The sequence below is a fragment of the Hyla sarda genome, chromosome 11 (assembly GCF_029499605.1).
Source record: "Hyla sarda isolate aHylSar1 chromosome 11, aHylSar1.hap1, whole genome shotgun sequence".
In the NCBI taxonomy this organism is placed as follows: Eukaryota; Metazoa; Chordata; class Amphibia; order Anura; family Hylidae; genus Hyla; species Hyla sarda.
This window is the reverse complement of record NC_079199.1, coordinates 12,133,428-12,154,524: the sequence shown is the minus strand read 5'-3', so window position 1 is coordinate 12,154,524 and position 21,097 is coordinate 12,133,428. Positions and strand designations below refer to the sequence as shown.

Genomic DNA, 21,097 nt, shown 5'->3' with positions numbered 1-21,097 from the left:
TAATGTATGTCAAAATACACAGATGAATTGCATAAAAATATGACTGTAGTGCATAACAGTTCCTAGTCAGGGTGCTCTAAACAGTGCAGTTTTGTTGCCCAAACTAGGTGTGGATCATAATGAATTAGATCAGAGTGCCTCCAGCTGTTGCAAAACTACAACTTTCAGCACGCCCAAACAGTCTTTGGCAGTCCAGGCATGCTGGGAGTTGTAATTTTGTAGGATTAGATGATATAAAGAACAGATGTAGGATTAGATGATATAAAGAACAGATGTAGGATTAGATTATATAAAGAACAGATGTAGGATTAGATTATATAAAGAACAGATGTAGGATTAGATTATATAAAGAAAAGATGCTACTTCTACTTTTTTCTTTATCAACTCCCTATGTAATGGATTTAAAGAAAAAAAAAAAAGTAAAAAAAAGTTCTTTATACTACCTAATTATTTCATTATGGTCCACAAAAGTGCACCATAAAACGGCACTGTGTAAGAGCACCCTTGTGCTGGGGTTTGTTAGGAAATACAGATGGCAATTTTTCCCTCTCTAGAGGACGTACCTTTGGAGCAGAGCTGGACATAGGCGTAAATATGGGGGATGGGGCGGGGGGTGTCCGAGGTTGAGTTCTTATAACCTCCTGCATTAAAAAGACAAAGCAATAAAATCAAGTTCTGGCAGAAGAGAAGACAAAAGAGACAGCAATGATCTGATCCGGGCCATCAATAATATATCAATGTATAGAGAATCAATATAATAGATCAGCGAAATACAAAACATTTAAAGGAGTAGTGCGGTCAAAAATAACATCCGAAGGATAGGGGATAAGTTATAGAGTCTGACTGCTGGAGCCCCCCGCGATCTCCTGAACGGGGCCCCGGTAGTCTGCCGGAAGCCGTGGCAGACATGCCCCCTACATGTATCTCTATGGGATACATGGAGGGGGGTGTGTCTGCCGCCGCTCCGTGCAGGGGTCAGCACGACCCCTTTCCAGCAGACTGCTGGGACCCCATTCAGGAGATCGCGGGGGGTCCTAGCGGTCGGACCCCCGCGATCTATAACTCATCCCCTATCATTTGGAGTTATCTTTCACTACACTACTCCTTTAAAGGGGTACTCCGGTGGAAAACATTCTTTTTTTAAATCAACTGGTGCAAAAAAGTTAAACAGATTTGCAAATGACTTCTATTAAAAAAAGCTTTACCCTTCCAGTACTTTTTAGCAGCTGTATGCTACAGAGGAAATTCTTCACTTTTTGAATTATTTTTTTTTTGTCCACAGTGCTCTCTGTTGACACCTCTGTCCGTGTCAGGAACTATCCAGAGCAGCATAGGTTTGAAATTGGGATTTTCTCCTGCTCTGGAAAGTTCCTGACATGGGCATCAGGTGTCAGCAGAGAGCACTGTGGTCAGTCTGAAAAGAAATTCAAAAAAGAGAAGAATTTCCTCTGTAGCATACAGCTGCTAAAAAGTACTGGAAGGGTAAAGATTTTTTTCATAGAAGTCATTTACAAATCTGTTTAACTTTCTGGCACCAGTTGATTTAAAAAAAAAAATCTTTTCCACCGGAGTACCCCTTTAAATAAAATACATAACAATAAATCTAAAATAAGATTAGAATAAAAAATTAATAAATAAAAAACACAAGAATCTTGTGCAGGTGCCTGACCAGATCATTACCAGATAAACCTACATCTGACAACACACCGGGGTGTCTCCTGGGCCTTCTCTGTTATCAGGGAGGCGAGAGGGAGTTTAGCATTGAAACAAATTCAGCACCTACTGGTTTCAATTAAATGTTGTGACAATATGGGAGAACCCGAGTTTAGTGCGGAGTTCTTCTCTAATGACTGTAGTGAGATCCTTACAAATAAACGGGACCTCCTCAAATATCCTAAATGTTTATACACGCAGGAAGAACTTATTCTAAGTGCCGACTTACGACTACACGGTCTATAAAGATGCATCAGAGGTATCAAACAATCTCAGCTAAATCAAACCACCTAAGAGTGTTTTCCAAAACAGGGTGCCTCCAGCTGTTGCAAAACTACAACCCCCAGCATGCCCGGACAGCCAAAGGCTGTCCGGGCATGCTGGGAGTTGTAGATTTGCAACAGCTGGAGACATGCTGTTTGGAAAACACCCAATCTAAGTCTGAACTATTTAGTAAGCTGGCCTACTTTACTCTAGGATAGACAACCAGGCAACAATGTGCTGCCAAATTTTGGCACGTAATTCTGACTTCGGCTGCGTTTACACGGCCGGTTAGACTCGTCCCGTTCTTCTCCCATCAAAAATAATAACGGACTTTAAAAAAAAAAAAAAAAAAAAAAAAAGGACAATAACGGATGCAAACGGATGTTATCCGTTTGTATCCATTTGGATCAGTTATTGTTCAGTTAAGAAAAAAAAAATATTTTTTTTTTTGTTCTGAGCATGCTCAGAAGTAAAAACGGATCAAAAAACGGATGCAAACGGATGACATTAAAGGCTCATCCGTTTTCCATAGACTTCAATGCTAAATTTACTGTATCCGTTTTTTTCAAGGAAGAAAAAATACTGCATGTGCCGTTTTTTTCTGCAGTCAAAAAAAACGGAAATGAGTGCAGACGGGTACAAAAGGATGTAAACTGATTTTAAAAAAGTCCCATTGATGCAAATGGGATTTTTTTAAAAACCGTTTTTAATCCGTTTACAGCCTGCAAGGACGGAACCGGAACAGGGATATTAAATAAATAAATAAATAAATAAATAAATAAATAAACACAGGACAGCTAGCCGTGTGAACGCACACTTATAATCTGTCAGCTCTATATCATGCTCAGTGTGTGATGGAGAAGTTGCAGAGCCGCTGCATGCTTGCTTTCTCCCTCCCCCACCCTTACTGCTTTAACTGATTGCATGCAGCTACTTGGCACCACCTCTATGACACTTGACGTCTGAGCATGATTTAAAGCTTACAGATTATCTTTAAGTCAGAATTGTGGGCCAAGACTTTGGTGAAGCTATTCAGTGGGCACAAATGTAAGACCCTCACCATGAAACAGACACACCCTTACCTCTGGCTGCTGCTCCTGACTGGAAGGCGCTAAAAGTGATGGAGAGAGGTCGGGTTTGGGTGTAGAGATCTCGTGGTCGCTGATCAGACTGGACTGTGGAGACAGATTGTATGTTACAATAGCAGCAGGAAACACAAATCTGGGACAAATCATTTTTGCAAATTCTTATTTTATAATAGTTAGGATAATGATGTCCAACCTATGACTCTCCGGCTGTCACAAAACTACAAGTCCCAGAGTACTAGGACAGCAGTCGGCTGGGAGTTGTAGTTTTGCAACAGCTGGAGAGCGTTAGGTTGGAGACGAGTTAAAGTGGAAAACTTTTTTTTTTTTTTTTTAAATCAACTGGTGCCAGAAAGTTAAACAGATTTGTAAATTATTTCTATAAAAAAAAAAATCTTAATCCTTCCAGTACTTTTTAGGGGCTGTATACTACAGAGGAAGTTGTATTTCTTTTCTGTCACGAACACCGTGCTCTCTGCTGACCTCTGCCGTCCATATTAGGAAATGTCCAGAGCAGCATATGTTTGCTATGGGGATTTTCTCCTGCTCTGGACAGTTCCTAAAATGGACAGCAGAGGTCAGCAGAGAGCACTGTGGTCGTGACAGAAAATAAATCCAAAAAGTAAAGCATTTCCTCTGTAGTATACAGATGCTAATAAGTACTGGAAGAATTAAGATTTTTTTTATAGAAGTAATTTACAAATCTGGTTAACTTTCTGGCACCAGTTGATTAAAAAATTAAAATAAAAAATAAAAAAAAGGTTTCCACCGGAGTACCCCTTTAAGCAAGACACTGGAGCCTTTTCGGGTGGGAACAGACATGGAGGGACATTGCATCAGTACTAGGTACCCAGAAATTAAGTTCTGAAATTTTCTAAGAAACTTTGTTTTATTATTCACTATATTTTTTTAAGCCCTCTGCTTGCTGTCAGTGAATGGGAGGCTTACAATGGGGTCGTCAATTCTATTATTCCTGTCAGATGTGATCAGAGTCTGTTTCCCAACCAGGGTGGCTCCGGCTGTGGCAAAACTACAACTCCCAGCATGCCCGGACAGCCTTTGGCTGTCCGGGCATGCTGGGAGTTGTAGTTTTGCCACAGCCGAGGGCACCCTGGTTGGGAAACACTGGCCTAAGAGCGATTGTAGAATAATCCGGTTACTGCTTGATATAAGATGTGTCGCCTCCCAGCTGTAGGATGTGAGAAGTTTCTAAAGTGGTTTTATCAAATGATGTAACCGCAATATGGCAGCTTCACACTTCGAAATATACATAAAATTTTAACCATTTGAATTACATTATTATGTAATTATTACGATGTCCCGATTTTTTTTTTTGGATGAAAGATTCCAAGTTTTTGGGAAAAAAAAAAAAAAAACGCTTTAAAAAAAAATTATTATAATTAATCAAAGACCTGACGTGCATAAAAGGCCTGTAAAATGGCAAAAAGCTCTAGAAAAGCTTTGGGGAAAAAAAAAAAAAAATGACGAAATTTTTTGCTCATTTTTGCTTGTAGAACAAATGTACATTTGATGCTTAGAACAGTTTGAGCATAGCCTTACTGCACTCAGCGATGCCCCATCAACTGTAGTACAGGGAAATGCAATACAGCCCCATTCAACTAAAGGGGTACTCCGCCCCTAGACATGTCAGAACGTGATCTCCTGGGGCTTCCGTGATCGTGACGTCCCGACATGCCTCCTCCATTCATGTCTATAGGAGGCGGCGTGACAGCTAGTACACAGCCGTCACGCCTCCTCCCATAGACCTGAAAGGAGGGGGCGTGGCGTCGGTGTTCACCAGTCATCCGGCACGGAGTGAAATTCGTTCCATGCACCGAATTAATGAGGTGCCGCCGCGGCGGCGATCAGACGTCTTTTTTTATTTTATTTTTTATCAGATAATTTTTATTGAAACTTTTTCATAAACATAGAAATTAGAGATGAGCGAACTTACAGTAAATTCGATTCGTCACGAACTTCTCAGCTCGGCAGTTAATGACTTATCCTGCATAAATTAGTTCAACTTTCCGGTGCTCCGGTGGGCTGGAAAAGGTGGATACAGTCCTAGGAAGGAGTCTCCTTGGACTGTATCCACCTTTTCCAGCTCAAGGGAGCACCTGAAAGCTGAACTAATTTATGCAGGAAGACACATCAACTGCCGAGCCGAGAAGTTTGTGACGAATCGAATTTACTGTAAATTTGCTCATCTCTAATAGAAATAAAGAAACATACACACAAACAACCTACCCCACCCCCAACAACACCCATCAACATCAACTGGTGCCAGAAAGTTAAATAGATTTGTAAATTACTTCTATTAAAAAAATCTTTACCCTTCCAGTACTTTTTAGCAGCTGTATGCTACAGAGGAAATTTTTATTTTTGTCTTGTCCACAGTGCTCTCTGCTGACACCTGGTGCCCATATCAGGAACTGTCCAGAGCAGGAGAAAATCCCCATAGCAAACCTATGCTGCTCTGGAGAGTTTCTGATACGGACAGAGGTGTCAGCAGAGAGCACTGTGGACAAGACAAAAAAAGAAATTTAAAAAGAAAAGAATTTCTTCTGTAGCATACAGCTGCTAATAAGTACTGGACGGATTAAGATCTGTTTAACTTGTTCGCACCAGTTGATTTAAAAAAAAAAAAAATATATATGATATATATGTTTTCCACCGGAGTACCCCTTTAACCCCAACACATCAGGCTATAAAAGAGTCAGGCAAACCTGACAGACAAGGATTTGTAGTGTGTAGGACATGGCCTCCCAAGGATAGAGATCAGGGAGACAAAGGAGAAGGAAGGTCACATCAGACTCCACAGCATCAAACAACCATCGATCAGACATGTCTAGCAGTGGAGTACCCCTTTAAATGGGATTGGCAGCAAAGCTTGTGCAGGGAAAACTGCAACCCAGGGGGCTATTCAGGATAACAAAAACATAGCTACTTTATTTCCCAAAATATCGCGCCATACCTGTCCCAACGTTGTGTGTGGTATTGTAGTTTAATTTCGTTGAGGTGACTAGTGCCAAGCTGTAATACCACACACAACCTGAGGACAGGGGCGGCACTGTTTTTTGTAATAAAGAAGCAGTTTTTTTCTAATCTTCGATAACCTCTTTAAACCAGTGCGGTGTCCTATTTTTAGCTAAAAGGTCAGACACCATTTATCACAAAGTGATTGCATATTTTTGCGACATACCAGATAGGAATACCCCTTTAGGGTGCGTTCCCACAGGGCGTATACGCAGCGTATTTGACGCTGCGCAAAATTTATGGCAGCAGCGGGAAATACGCTGTGTATCCCTTGCTCACTATACACACAGGGCTTTCCGGCGGCAGCCCTATGTGTGTAGTGAGTTTTGGAGGCGGAGCCGCGTGTATGGCTCCGCCTCCAAAACTCACTACACGCATAGGGCTGCCGCCGGAAAGCCCTGTGTGTATAGTGAGCAAGGGATACACAGCGTATTTCCCGCTGCTGCCATAAATTTTGCGCAGCGTCAAATACGCTGCGTATACGCCCTGTGGGAACGCACCCTTAAAAAGGATCCAGTTATCCAGGAAAAAAACTTTTTTATATATCAACTGGCTCCAGAAAGTTAAACAAATTTGTAAATTTCTTCTATTAAAAAAAATCTTAATCCTTTCAATACTTATGAGCTGCTGAAGTTGAGTTGTTCTTTTCTGTCTAAGTGCTCTCTGATGACATGTGTCTCGGGAACTGCCAGGAGTAGAAGCAAATTCCCATAGCAAACCTCTTCTACTCTGTGCAGTTCCCGAGACAAGCAGAGATGTCAGCAGAGAGCACTGTTGCCAGACAGAAAAGAACAACTCAACTTCAGCAGCAGATAATTATTGGAAGGATTAATATTTTTTTATAGAAGTAATTTACAAATCTGTTTAAACTTTAAAAAAGTTTTTTCCTGCAATACCCCTTTTAAGTTTTCCAGAGCTGAAAGGTAACTCAGGCATTGCTTATCTCTAGGTTAAACAATGGACCGGTGACAATTCAGCATATCAGATGGCCGCCCATTGTAATAAATGCCAGGATTTGCCCACAGAACCCTAAAAATATCTTTCGCCCAGCTTTAACCCCTTCGCATCTTTGAGTTGCACTTGGACTGATGTTTTTCAATCACACTACATCCAGGAGGTGAATAATTCATGTTATATAACCTTTTGCCGTCTGGCGCCACGTCCCCTGAACAATGAAAGGTTACACAAATATTACATGGAATCATACGCCTGCTCTCCGGATTGTTAAAGAAATAGATGATAAAATATCAGTGTGGGAATTAGTGAAGACATCTTGGTCTAGACAAAAGGTTACAGGTCATTGAGATGGTGGACTGGGTTACACGGTGGTCGGTGACTGGACTTACATCTTCCCAGTAAGCTAGCAGTGAGGACGAGGAGGAGGTAGACACTGGAGCCTTTTCAGGTAGGGACAGAAATAGAGGGACATCGCATCAGTACTAGGTACCCACAAATTAAATGGGCACTCACATTAAAACTAATCTTTCTAATGTACTTTGTTTAAAATAAAAATGAAGTTTTCTATGTTTTATTTGTGTTTAAAAAAAGCTGCCACTAGGTGTCTCCCTACTTGTCCAGAGCACATTCCCCCCCCCCATCTCTAGCACAGACTTTGGACTCCTGCTGGCCTGGCAGAAGTCCAAACTCAGGAAATGCTGAGGTATGTGGTGTGTGTGCACCCTTAGCCAATCATAGCTCATCTCACACTGAACTGCTCTGGGCTGTGTGTAGCAGAGTGAGGGAGGAAGTTCTCCCCTGTCTGGCATGATGTCACGCCTACTGGGGAACGCCCCTTCCCAGTCTGTGAATCTGACTGAGACGGAGCAGAAAATACAGAGCAAAAAATTAATAAAATAATAAAAATAAAGGCAGGGGGTGGTTTATCATGATGGGGGCAGTGAATTGGGAGGATTATAAAACATTTAACAAGATCATGAGAGGTTCTCTAAGTTTTGAAATTTTCTAATAAACTTTGTTTTATTATTCACTATATTTTATAGCCCTCTGCTTGCGGTCAGTGAATGAAAGGCTTACAATGGGGTTAGTTGTCTATTCAATTATTTCTGTCAAATAGATGTGATCAGAGTCGATGTTTCCCAACAGAGGTGCCTTCGGCTGTGGAAAAAATACAACTCCCAGCATGCGCGGACAGCCGAAGGCACCCTGGTTGGGAAACACTGGCCTAAGTGTATATAATATACTGATGCATTATTTCCAATGCATGTGAATGTCTTGAAGAGACCCCCCCCCCCCCCATTTACTTGCGAGGAGTCAGAGTGTCAACAAATCTAACACGGATGTTTGTGCAGAACCCGTACCAAAATCTGACCCATTTAAATGGGTCCGACCCAATTCAGTCCACACAGATTGAATGAACTTATTGGCACTGATACATTGTAGCAAAAATATAGGACAAAAAGTAGATTTTTTTTAGGCTTACTGTAAAATCTCTTTCTCTGAGGATCCATTGGGGGACACACAGACTGTGGGTATATCTTGCTGACACTAGGCATACAAAAAGAACTCGGCCCCTCCTGGCAGGATATACCCCGCCTACTGACGGAGCAAATCAGTTTAGTCCCAAAGCAGGAGAGGACTGACAGAAAAGGAACCCAGCAGGTGTCCAAGAGAACCAGACAAAAAAGAACCGAACACAACCCCTTGGACAGAAAAACCGGACCACAGTAACAAAAACAAAAAGGGGTGGCGACCTTCCAGGAAAGAACGCAAAGGGAAGAGTCCCGAAGAGGTTCAAACGGAGCTTCCCTCAAAGCACTGAGCACCAGGTTGAGATCCCAAGGAGGGGTGGGAGACCGGTACGGCGGAGCCGCATGGGCCACGCCCTGCAGGAAGGAGCGGACGTGAGGGTTAGAAGCCAATGGCCGTTGAAAGAATACAAAGAGCCGAAACTTGACCTTAAAGGGAGCTGAGTGGCAAACACTGATCCAGACCGGATTGCAAGAAGGCGCAGAAAGGAAAAGATAACTGGAGAGATGTACTGAGCCTCACACCACCTGAAATAGGCCCGCCAAGTGTGGTGGTAAATCCTAGCGGAGGAAGGCTTACGAGCCCGCAGCATGGTGCGAATCACCCCGGAAGAAAACCCCCCCGTGCCCTCAGAACCGTGGTTGCAACCGCCACGCTGTCAAATGCAGAGACAGTAAATAGGGGGGGGGGGCAGAGAGGACCCTAGGAGACGGTCGACCAGCCGAATTATGTCGGTGTACCAAGCGTGTCTGGGGCCTTCAGAATGGTGGGAATGCCTTGAGTTTCCTCAGAACCCTGGGCAGGAGAGGCAGAGGGGGAAAGAGGTAGGGAAGACAGAAGGACAACCATGGAATTACGAGCGCGACCACCACCAGAGGGTTGCGTGACTTTGCTACAAAGCTGTCTGTTGTGGCGAGACATGAAGAGATTCACGTCCGGGGTCCCCCAAAGAGCGCAGATCTGCGCAAACACCTCTGGATGGAGAGACCACTCCCCCGGATCCATGGAGGAGCGGCTGAGCAAGTCCACTTCCCAATTCTCCACGCCCGGAATGTGAATCGCGGAGAGAGCAGGCACTCGAGTCTCGGCCCAGAGCAGAATCTTTTAGATCTCCTCCATCACTGAGCAGCTGCACGTGCCACTCTGGCGATTGATGCAAGCCCTGGCATTGTACGATTAGACTCAAACGGGATGACCCTAACAGGAGGATCTCCCAATGGAGGAGGCAAAGAAAAATGGCACGGATCTCCAGAAGAATGATGGGGAGGGCGAGCCTCCTGAAAGGACCAGCGACCCTGGACCGTCAGGTCCCGAAACACCTCCCCAACCCAGGAGACTCACATCGGTTGTGATGACCTGCTAGTGGAGAAGGAGGGGAGAGTGGAGCCACCACAGAAGAGACCAAGGAACGGAGGGGGGCAGAAGAATTCGGCGATCCGGAGTGGCCGGCAACTTGTCCCACCGGACCAAGATGGCCAGCTGGAGAGGGCGATGGCCAGCTGGAGATGGACACCGGAACTGGGCGAAAGGAAACGCCACCATCCGGCCCAGCACCTCCATGCAGAAGCAAATCAGAACAGGAGAGGAGCACCCTAGTTGACCGACACCCTCCGACAGGGAGAACCGCTTGTCCTGAGAAAGATGAACACGGGCAGCCGCCGTGCCGAAAAGGAGGCCCACAAAGACAAGGGACTGAGTGGGAGAAAGGTGGGACTTTTCCCGGTTGATCACCCAACCGAGGGCAGATGGAGAGCCTTCATTTCACTGTGCAGACTCTAAGTATTGGGACCGGGACAGAGCTTTGATCAAAAGATCATCCAGGTAAGGGAGGATCGAGATCACCCAAGCCTGAAAAATGGCAATCACCGCCGCTATGACTGGTGAAAACCCTGGGAGCTGTGACCAGGCCAAAAAGGGAAGAGCCACGAACTGGAAGTGACCAAAAAACTGCAAAGCGGAGGATTCGCTGATGGGCGGGAAAAATGGGGATGTGCAAATAGGCATCCCGGATATCTACGGAGGAAAGAATCTCCCCTTGATCCATGGACGTGACCACCGAGCAGAGGGACTCTGCAGTTGAGCAACTTGAGGTCCAGAATGGGGCGGGCAGAGCCCCCTTTCTTGGGGACTACAGATTTGAGTAGAACCCCTAAAAACGCTCCCCTGGAGGAACTGTAACAATCACCCCTGAGCAAGGAGCGCACTCAAAGCAACCTGAAAGGCAGCCGCCAAAGAAAGGGAATGAGGAGGACGGGACTGGAAGAACTGGTCCCGGGGAAAAGAACCAAACTATCCGGTAACATCGGATAAGACATCCTGAACCCAGGAGTCCTGAACCTGCGCTAGCCAAATGTCCCGGAAAAGAGACAGACGTCCTCCCACCCAATAAGAGGATACGGGTGGGGGCATCTCTTCAGGAAGAGGGAGGCTTACGGTTACCGTACTTGGCTGAGAAGGAAGGACGTGCCTTGAAGGAAGGGGCTTTGCGTGCTTGGGAGGGCGGCTGCTTGGGAGGACGGCCCGATGCAAACGAACGACAGGGCCGAAAGGAAGCAGTGTTCCAATGGGGGTTGGAGCAGCGGGGGTTTGTTCTGCGGCAGCAGAGAGCTTTTATGATCTCATCTAGCCATTTCCCAAAAAGCAGAGAACCTAAGAAGGGCAACTCAGAAATTATTTCGAAGCAGCATCTGCATCCCACGCCTTCAGCCACATGGAGTGACGAATCACAACCAAGTTACCGGAGACAAATGCCGTACATCATGCGGACTCCAAAGCAGCCGAACAGAGGAAGTCCCCGAGCGCTGGAAGTGGGGGTCAGGAGAAACTGTGAGGGACTCCCTGGGGGAAGAGTGCAGGGAAGACTTCTCCAAGGCCGAAACCACTGTCCTGGAGACCCTAGCCAGATCGGAGATCAACTGGGAAAGGGAGGAAAGGGAGGGGGGCGGATAACGCGCATTCCAGGGGGGCATCCTGAGAAGCAGGTACAGAAGGAATGGTGCGCGTGGTGGAGCAGGCGGATTCAATGGAACCGCGAGGCATTTTGGTCTTGCAGCCCATACAAGAATTGTAGGTGACTAGAGCTGCGGCCGTCTGTCTGGGAGGAGGTTCGGGTCTGGAGCAATCTCACCCAGGTCCTGTGTCCCGCAGATGGAGCTGAGAAGCAGGTTGTAGCTGTCCTGAGACCGGAGCAGAAGAGGCAGGCAGCAGCTGAAGTCAGATGGTCTGCAGAGCAGAGGATGGAGGGGAGGTGTGAGCTGCACAGACCCTGACCGGAGCTGGGTCCCGGACCAGGCCGCGGCCTCAAGTAACCTCACACCCGCCATGCGCACTGCGATCAGGGCACAGAAGAAAAAAAATCACAGTCTGCTGTGGCCGGGAAGTAAGCAGTGTCAGAGAGTGAGAAGGTGAGGGGGAGGGAAGCTGCCCGCGATCCCAGACAGTGCAGATAGAGAGCCCTGCCAGATCACCATCTCCAGCCCCAATAAAGACTGAAAAAGTCCCCCAAAGGCCCAAAAATGGATAGGGGAAAGGAGGGAGGAGGATAGAGGAATATACTCACCCTGCATACAGTCACTCAACTAAGATGTCTTCAGCCAGCTATGGTCACCTGCATCATATCAAGCTGAGACAGTGCCACGTGCAGAGAAGATAGGGGGACCCGGACCCAAGGTGCAACCCCAAGCACTGGCCATTGGCGGGAAGGGATTAACGGAGCATACTCTATGCCCCATGCCCCTTAGCAGCATATGAAGGAACAGCTAGCGTCATATGCTCCTGAACTCCCACCAAAAACCAGAAGAGAAAAAAGGAAAGAAGAACCTAATTACAGGCCCTAGCTAGAAGAAAAAGAAAAAAAAAGACCAAATCTGGAGAACTCCAGACCTGTGTCTGCCTCCTACTGACACTAAGCTAAAATGGAATAGCTCAGAGTCCATAGGCGGGGTATATCCTGCCAGGAGGGGCCAACTTCTTTTTATATGCCTAGAGTCAGCAAGATATACCACGGTCTCTGTGTCCCCCAATAGACCCGACCGAGAAAGTCAGATTTGTGCTGCTGATGCGTCTCAGACTGATACACTGTAACAAACTGCAACTGAGTAAGCGGGTCAAGATGGGTTCTGAGCAGCTTAAATGTTCCCATTTGCTGACAGCAAACACAGATCTTACAACATATTGTTACAGAACTTGATGATTAAGATTAATTCACATAAAATTCTAGCCAAGGATGTATTCACACGTACAGTATACAGCACATATTTAATGCACATGTTGTACATGTTCAGTCATTCAGTTGAAAAGTACCTTTCCTGATCTTATTAAATTTTATAATCCTCCCAGGTCACTGTCCCCATCATGATAAACCACGCCTTGCCTCGATTTTTTTAAATAATTTTTTTGTTTTCTACCTTGATATTTGCTCTGTCAGATTAGATTCACAGACTGGGAAGGGGCGTTCCCCAGCAGGTGTGACATCATCTGAAGCCATACAGGGGAGAACTTCCTCCCTCACTCTGATACACACAGCCCAGAGCAGTTCAGTGTGAGATGAGCTATGATTGGATATGGCTGCACCCCCCCCCCCCTCCCTCAGCACTCCAGACTGCATTTCCTGCTTTTGGACCTCTGCCAGACGAGCAGGAGTCCAAAGTCTGTGCAAGAGATGGAGGGAAATGTGCTCTGGACAAGTAGGGAGACACCTAGTAACAGCCTTTTTAAACACAAAACATAGAAAAGTTCTTTTTTTTTTTTAAAACAAAGTTCATTAGATTTTTATTCACCATATTTACCATAAGGAGTGCAATAGCAAAAATGTGTTTTAATGAATGTGCCCATTTAACATTAACCTCTGCAGCATCTAACATGCACAGGCTACTGTATGTGTGAATACACCCTCCCATACAGTGTGCAGTGACTGGTCATGCTGTAGTGATATGGATGGAGCCGAGTACTCACCCTCAGGTCATGCGGCAGGGGGGAGGTGTTGAAGTACTCAAAGATGGACTCCTGGAAGTCTGGGAGCTTAAGACCTGAATCAGAAAAGAAAAAGTAGAAATTAGACTGAACAGCCAGAAAAGCTGATGTCCTCCCAATAAACCCGACTGTCAGGAGACGTACTGACCGCCGTCATCTCTCATCTTCTCCTCCAGCTTCTTCTTCAAACTCTGCATTTCTTCCAGGAGCTCCATGTTCTTAGCATCTGCCTCTTTTAGTTTGCTTAATAAAATAAATAAATCAAATAAAAAATAAATTACAAAAGAAGACAGCAGAACAGTCCATTTCGCCATGTCAATGTATAAAAAGGTTACTTCTAAGGGTGTGTTCACACATGCGTATTTTCTGCAGATCTGCACGTGTGAACGCACCCTTAAAGGGGTACTCTGGAGTAAAGAAAATAAATGTTTTCAAATCAGCTGGTGGCAAAAAGTTATACAGATTTGTAAATTACTTATATTTAAAAAAAATCTTAATCCTTCCAGTACTTAGCTGCTGTATGCTCTAGAGCAAAGGTCTCAAACTCCCGGCCCGCGGGCCATTTGCGGCCCGCAAAACGAAAGTTTGTGGCCCTCGCCAGGTATGTAGTGAAGAAAACTGTGTCTTGAAGCAGTTCTGTGTCCTGAGCAGAGCAGAGACTGCACCCCCCCCCCCCCCCCAATCAACCAATCACAGTGTCTCAGCACTCAGCACAGTGACTCAGCACTTTCCTCAGCTATTCGGGACACAGAACGCTTTAAGACACAGTTTTCTTCACTACTTCAGAGAGGAGAAGCGCAGTGCAGGACAGGTAAGGTTGTCTGTGTGTGAACCTGCTGCCCACCTAATGTGGGGAACCTGCTGCCCACCTAATGTGGGGAACCTGCTGCCCACCTAATGTGGGAAACCTGCTGCCCACCTAATGTGGGGAACCTGCTGCCCACCTAATGTGGGGAACCCACAGAAGTTGTGGGAATGGGGGGGTTGCTGGTGGATGATGGTGGTGCTACTGCTGGTGGAGGGTGTTGCTGGTGGATGATGAGGGGCGTATGATGAGGGCATTATATGTAATGGGCACATGCGGCCCAGCCTCACCCAGCTGCTACTTCCAGTGGCCCCCGGATAATTTGAGTTTGAGACCCCTGCTCTAGAGGAAGTTGAGTTGTTCTTTCCATTCTGACCCCACTGCTCTCTGCTGACACCTCTGCCAATGTCAGTAATTCTCCAGAGCAGGAGCAAATCTCTATAGCAAACCTCTCCTGCTCCAGACAGTTCCTGACATGGACAGAGGTGTCAGCAGAGAGCAGTGGGGTCAGACTGGAAAGAACACCACAACTTCCTCTGGAGCATACAGCAGCTGATAAGTACTGGAAGGATTAAGATTTTTTTTAATAGAAGTCATTTACAAATCTGTAGAACTTTATGGCACCAGTTGATTTTAAACATGTTTCTTCCCACAGAATACCCCTTTAAAGAAGTTGTCTAGCATTATAAAAACACTCCAAATTTTTGCAGAAACCGTACCACTGCTGTCCACAGGTTGTGTCTGGTATTGAAGCTCAGCTCGACCCGTGGACAGGAGCAAAATTTTGAAAAATAAAAATACTTACATTTTTTTTTTACCAATACTAAAAACCCCTTTAGGGTGGTGTTCACATGTTGCGGCTAATTAGCGCTGATTCGTTTACGTTGTGGAACCGCTAATTAGCAGCAAGGTATGAACAAAGTCTTACCAAACTGAAGGTGTATGTTATGGAAGGAGGAAATAAGTAGGCACCATATATGTATATATTGTATTCTGACAATTGACAGAATTGGGAACTGCAGACAATATTGTCTATGGGCAACACGAATACCCTGGAACGCTTCCTTACTTCTCAAATGAGATGTTTGCATCTTTCGCCTTCCTTAGCTCCTCCTGCACCATCTGTTTGGCGCGTAGTTCCGCGTCCAGGGCAGACTGCAGCTCCAGCCGCGCCGACATGTCCAGCTTCTGGCTTCTCCGGACCTTCCAGAGCGGATCCTGCAAAAAAAAAATCATGTAAATGTTTAATCTAACCCAAACACTCCTTCCATCCTCCAAAAGATTTGTGGACTACAACTCCCATCCACCGGCCACAAATATAATAGACAAGTGTTTTGTAACCAGTGTGCCTTCAGCTGTTGCAAAAACAACAACTCTCAGCATGCCCGGACAGCCAAAGGCTGTCCGGGCATGCTGGGAGTTGTAGTTTTGCAACAGCTGTAGGAACCCTGGTTGGGGAAGACTGAACTAGGCCCAACCCCTTGTGATAGTCTCCATTAAAAGGGGTATTAAGGAATAGAATAGCAAAGCTAATTTATTTTCCAGTAACAGCACCACCCCCGTCCTCAGGTTGTGTCTGGTATTACAACTTGGCTCCATTCACTAAAATGGAAATGAGCTGCAATACCACACACAGCCTGAGTACTGGGGGTGGCGCTATTTTATGAAGAAATCTGCTGTGCTTTTCATATCAAGGATAAGCCTTTTAAATAAATGTCCCGTTTATGTAGATTGGTTACAAAAGTAGAAAATTGCAATGATCCAAAATTACAGATCACTGGACAATGACAAGAAAAAAACAAAACTAAATCTGAATTATAAAATCACCGATTCAGATCAAAGAAAGAAAGAAAAAAAGGATTCTCAAGATTACCGGGACTGAAATTTATCGCTATTTGTCAAAAATATTTAAGTACAATTTAAACTGCCAAACTACAACTCCCAGCATGCCCAGATAGCCAAAGTATGTCGGAAGTTGTAGTTTTGCAACAGCTGGAGGCCCCCTGGTTGGGAAACATTGCTATGAGAAATATTGATCATGAGTTGTCGCTATAGATTGAGGACGTTTTAGTTGACAGGACAAGTAATGACACGTGCAGGACCGTAAACCAAGATCAGGAGATAGATTCCCACCACCAGGGTCACCACATGACTATAACTTTTCGGGGGGGTGACCCCGCTATCACTCACCAGCCTGTCTGAGCTGTACGGGTTCAGGCCTTGCTGGAATGACATTTCAGGCTAAAGCAACAATCAGAACACAAGAAATTACAAGGAATGAAGACTACGACTTACATGAGGATCCTAAAATACTCTGCCGGCTAGATCAACATATTCCTGTCCTGAAATACTTTGTGCTGCTCCCTCCACTAGGTAACATACACCTCTGCTAAAATACTCTGTGCTGCTGGGCACCCTATCCATTCCTTCTAATATGTCACAGAGACCGATGTCCTGCAAGATCAACGTATTCCTGTCCGGAAATACTTTGTGCTACTTCCTCCAATTAAGCTCTTCAGAGACTAGCCTCTCCATCTACAATACTCTGTGCTGCCGAGGACCCCGGCCCTTCCACCATGTAACAGATTGTGATGTCCTAAAAGATTAACAAAGAAATACAGTGTTCCCCCAACTTACAATGGCCTCAACATACAATAGTTTCAACATACAATGGTCTTTTCTGGACCATTGTAAGTTGAAACGAGACTCAACATACAATGTTACAGACAGTCCAGATCTGTGAAATGTGTCAATAGCTGGAAGAACCAACCCATCAGAATGGGGATTTTACTGATAAAACCCCTGTATTACTGAAGTGTATGCACTGACTGGTGTCTGGTAGCGCCCCCTAGAGTACAAGGGGGTATTACATGTTCTGTACTCTTTACCTGTGCCAGGGTTAGCTTCTCCTTTGGACACCAGGTGAGGGCGGCTCCATGTTACTTTTTTTTTTTGGGACATTGTGTACTGTACAGGACCCTGAAGAAGCTCCTGTCCCCTACACAGACCAGTGTTTCCCAAGCAGGGTGCCCCCAGCTGTTGCAAAACTACAACTCCCATCATGCCCGGACAGCCTTTGGCTGTCCGGGCATGCTGGGAGTTGTAGTTTTGCAACAGCTGGAGGCTCCCTGCTTGGGAAACACTGACATAGACAGCGATTACAGCTCCCAGCAGATCTTTCTTTCTTTTATATGTGAGGATTTGCTTTATCTGTATTAGTTATCTACTTATTATTCTTAAATTTTTACTTTTTCCTATTTTTGGATGACATTTTGGTGCCTTTAGAACCAATTACCAGGTTTCCATAGAGTTCTGGTCTCAACATACAATGGTTTCAACATACAATGGTCGTCCTGGAACCAATTAATATTGTAACTTGAGGGATCACTGTATATATATTTATAGGTGTATTTATGTGTGAGTGTATATGTATGTATATATGTATATATATATTTTTTAACCAAAAACAGCACCACACCAGTCTTCAGGTTGTGGGTGGTATTACAACTCTGCTCCATTCACTTAAATGGAACCGAGCTGCAATATCGCACACAACCTGAGGACAGGGCGGCGCTGTTTTATGAAGAAATCATCTCTGCGACTACCTGCAACCCAAAAATAAACCAGCTCAGCATCCTAGTGATCACTTTAAGGATTGACATACAACTTTAAATCATCTACGTAGAATACATTTTATTGCAGCTTATCTTCTGATAGTTTGAGTATTAACAATCCAATAATAAACGGTCACATTCCCAGCAGTGACTCCTATGGACCGCGGACCCCCGCACTCACCAGTGTTCTAGAGCCAAGGCTGGAGCTTCTCAGTGTCTCCAGTTCTTCTGTCATCTTAGATGCCAAGGCCTGCAGGTAACCTCGGGCATCCTTCTCATCGCTTACCCTTGAAAATAAAGAAATATATATATATGTGTCTGAACGGACAAGAGTGTAGGATCTGTGTCTTATGGCAGATACCGTATATACTTGAGTATAAGCAGAGTTTTTCAGCACAAATTTTTGTGCTGAAAACGACCGCCCCCCCTCGGCTTATACTCGAGTGAACTCTCCGCCTGTCAATCCCTTCTCAGTGGTCTTCAACCTGCGGACCTCCAGTTGTTGCTAAACAACAACTCCCAGCATGCCCGGACAGCCATCGGCTGTCCGGGCATGCTGGGAGTTGTAGTTTTGAAACATCTGGAGGTCCACAGGTTGAAGACCACTACGGCCTTCATCATCATCATCCAGACCCCCCCCCCCCCCCCCTTTAGTTTTCTACTAACCTCCCCTCGGTGGGAAGGAAAGGTGAGCTGGTTCGGGCCATCTATGCTGCAGGGACCGTCTGGTGGAGAGGGTTAGTCGTTCAGGGCTGTCCATTTTCACAGGGAGGCCCTCTTCTCCGCTCCGGGCCCGGCCTAGTGACGTTGCCTTGGCGACGACGCACAGGGACGTCCGTGCGCAGCAATGCAACGTCACTAGGCCGGGGCCGGAGCGGAGAAGAGGCTCCCCTGGTGAAAATGGACAGCCCTGAACGACTAACCCTCTCCACCGGACGTTCCCTGCAGCATAGATGGCCCGGACCAGCTCACCTTTCCTTCCCACCGAGGGGAGGTCTGGATGATGACGAAGGCCGCAGTGGTCTTCAACCTGCGGACCTCCAGATGTTTCAAAACTACAACTCCCACAATGCTGTCTGGGCATGCTGGGAGTTGTAGTTTTGCAACATCTGAAGGTCCGCAGGTTGAAGACAACTGAAAGGGATTGGCAGGTGGTGATGATGAAGGGGGGGGGGGGGGGGGGGGAGGGATGGCGAAGGGGATGATGACGGGGTGAAAATGACAGAGTGATGATGACGGGGGTCTGGATGATGACAGGGGGGGATGTCGGGGGTCTGGATGATGACGGGGGGGGGGGATGATTTATTTCCCACCCTAGGGTTTTTAGGGTGAAATTAGGGGCCTCGGCTTATATTCGGGTCGGCTTATACTCGAGTATATACGGTGATAAAACTGTTACTTATTAGTAATTATTTCTACGTATTATGCTCTCAAAGGAGTAATCTTATAATCAATAGTTAAACCTGACCTGGAAGCAGCTTTTTGCTGCCTATCATAGGGCTCCTTACCTTGTTTCAATTCTCATTCCAATCCATCACTCCAGAGAAGAGAGACAAAAGCATTAGAAATACTATGCTGCGGGCTATATCACCTAATGTTATTTCTAATGCTTATAACTGGGCACTGGAGCGTTGGATTGGAATAACAGTGACATCTACTGGATCAGGGTACAAAGCTCTATTGTAAATGCTTTAGTTTAGCCAGGATAAAGCTGCTGACAGGTCTGCTTTAAGGGTACATTCACACATACTGTGTCTCCAACGCATTTGCTGCTGCAGATTTGATGTGGTGTTCAACTATTTATATAGATATAAACAGCATTAAAAGGGGTACTCCGGTGGAAAACTTTTTTTTTAAATCAACTGGTGCCAGAAAGTTAAACAGATTTGTAAATGACTGCTATTAAAAAATCTTCACCCTTCCAGTACTTTTTAGCAGCTGTATGCTACAGAGGAAATTATTTTCTTTTCTTTTTTTGTCTTGACCACAGTGCTCTCTGCTGACACCTCTGTCCGTGTCAGGAACTGTCCAGAGGAGGAGAAAATCCCCATTGCAAACCTATGCTGCTCTGGACAATTCCTGACAGGGACAGAGGTGTCAGCAGAGAGCACTGTGGACAAGACAAAAAAGAAATTCAAAAAGAAAAGAATTTCCTCTGTAGCATACAGCTGCTAAGAAGTACTGGAAGGGTAAATATTTTTTAATAGAAGTCATTTACAAATCTGTGTAACTTCTATCCAAAGGATAGGGGTTAAGATGTCTGATCGCGGAGGTCCCGCCGCTGGGGACCCCGCGATCTCCCTGCTGCATCCGGTGTTCGTATAGAGCGTCTGGTGCAGCGACAGAGGCTTGTGATGTCACAGCCACGCCCCCTCAATGCAAGTCTATGGGAGGGGGCGTGATATTGCCCCTCCCCTCCCATAGACTTGCATTGAGGGGGCGTGTCCATGACATCACAAACCTCCGCATCGCCAGTCATCCAGCACAGAGAAAAGTTCGCTCTGTGCACCGGATGTCTGGGGTGCCGCAGTGGACCCCCAAGATCAGACATCTTATACCCTATCCTTTGCATGGTGGATAAGATGTCTAGTACCCCTTTAAATCCGCAGCAGTTACAGTACATGTGGATGTACCATAAAGGGATCACTTATGATCATATAATCATCCCTCTAAGTAGTTATATTTCTGGCTTCAGTGATTTCTATTGAGTAGGAAAAGAAGTTAGCTCCTTTCTGCGACAAGTAAAAGATGCTGAGATTAGAACTCATGGGAAGTGTATGAAGTGCAGGAAGGGACTCATCCTTTTCTCCTAGAGGTAGAGGATACACGATAAAGGTGAAAGGTCACCTACCACTGGATGATCTCTGCAATCTGAGCCTCCCAGTGAGCGACGGACTCCTTCTTTGTCGTCAGGTCTTGCAGCTCGTCCTCCATTTGTCTATTCTGTGTAGTCAGTTTATCCACAAAGGAGCAAAGCTGGAGATTAAAATAATTCACAGCTCATTAGAGTTACTTAAAGGGGCCCCCCTCTAATACTGTTTTAGAAGCCAGAGAGGTGAGGGGCCAGTCAGCAATTTCAATGGATAGCACTGACAAGATTTTGTTCCAGTGTCTGTACATTT

At 45.6% G+C, this 21,097-nt stretch overlaps 1 protein-coding gene across 1 annotated transcript in view; it reads right to left on the bottom strand.

The window, feature by feature from the left end:
- CDC42BPB (CDC42 binding protein kinase beta) overlaps positions 1 to 21,097 on the bottom strand; it is a 102,391-nt gene that overhangs the window by 24,769 nt on the left and 56,525 nt on the right. The window contains exons 17-23 of the mRNA XM_056547242.1: positions 20,827 to 20,951; positions 18,157 to 18,262; positions 15,431 to 15,579; positions 13,705 to 13,799; positions 13,539 to 13,612; positions 3,060 to 3,152; positions 564 to 641 (exon numbers count right to left, since the gene is read on the bottom strand). Coding sequence (XP_056403217.1) covers positions 564 to 641; positions 3,060 to 3,152; positions 13,539 to 13,612; positions 13,705 to 13,799; positions 15,431 to 15,579; positions 18,157 to 18,262; positions 20,827 to 20,951 — 720 coding nt within the window. The remainder of the gene's footprint in view (positions 1 to 563; positions 642 to 3,059; positions 3,153 to 13,538; positions 13,613 to 13,704; positions 13,800 to 15,430; positions 15,580 to 18,156; positions 18,263 to 20,826; positions 20,952 to 21,097) is intronic.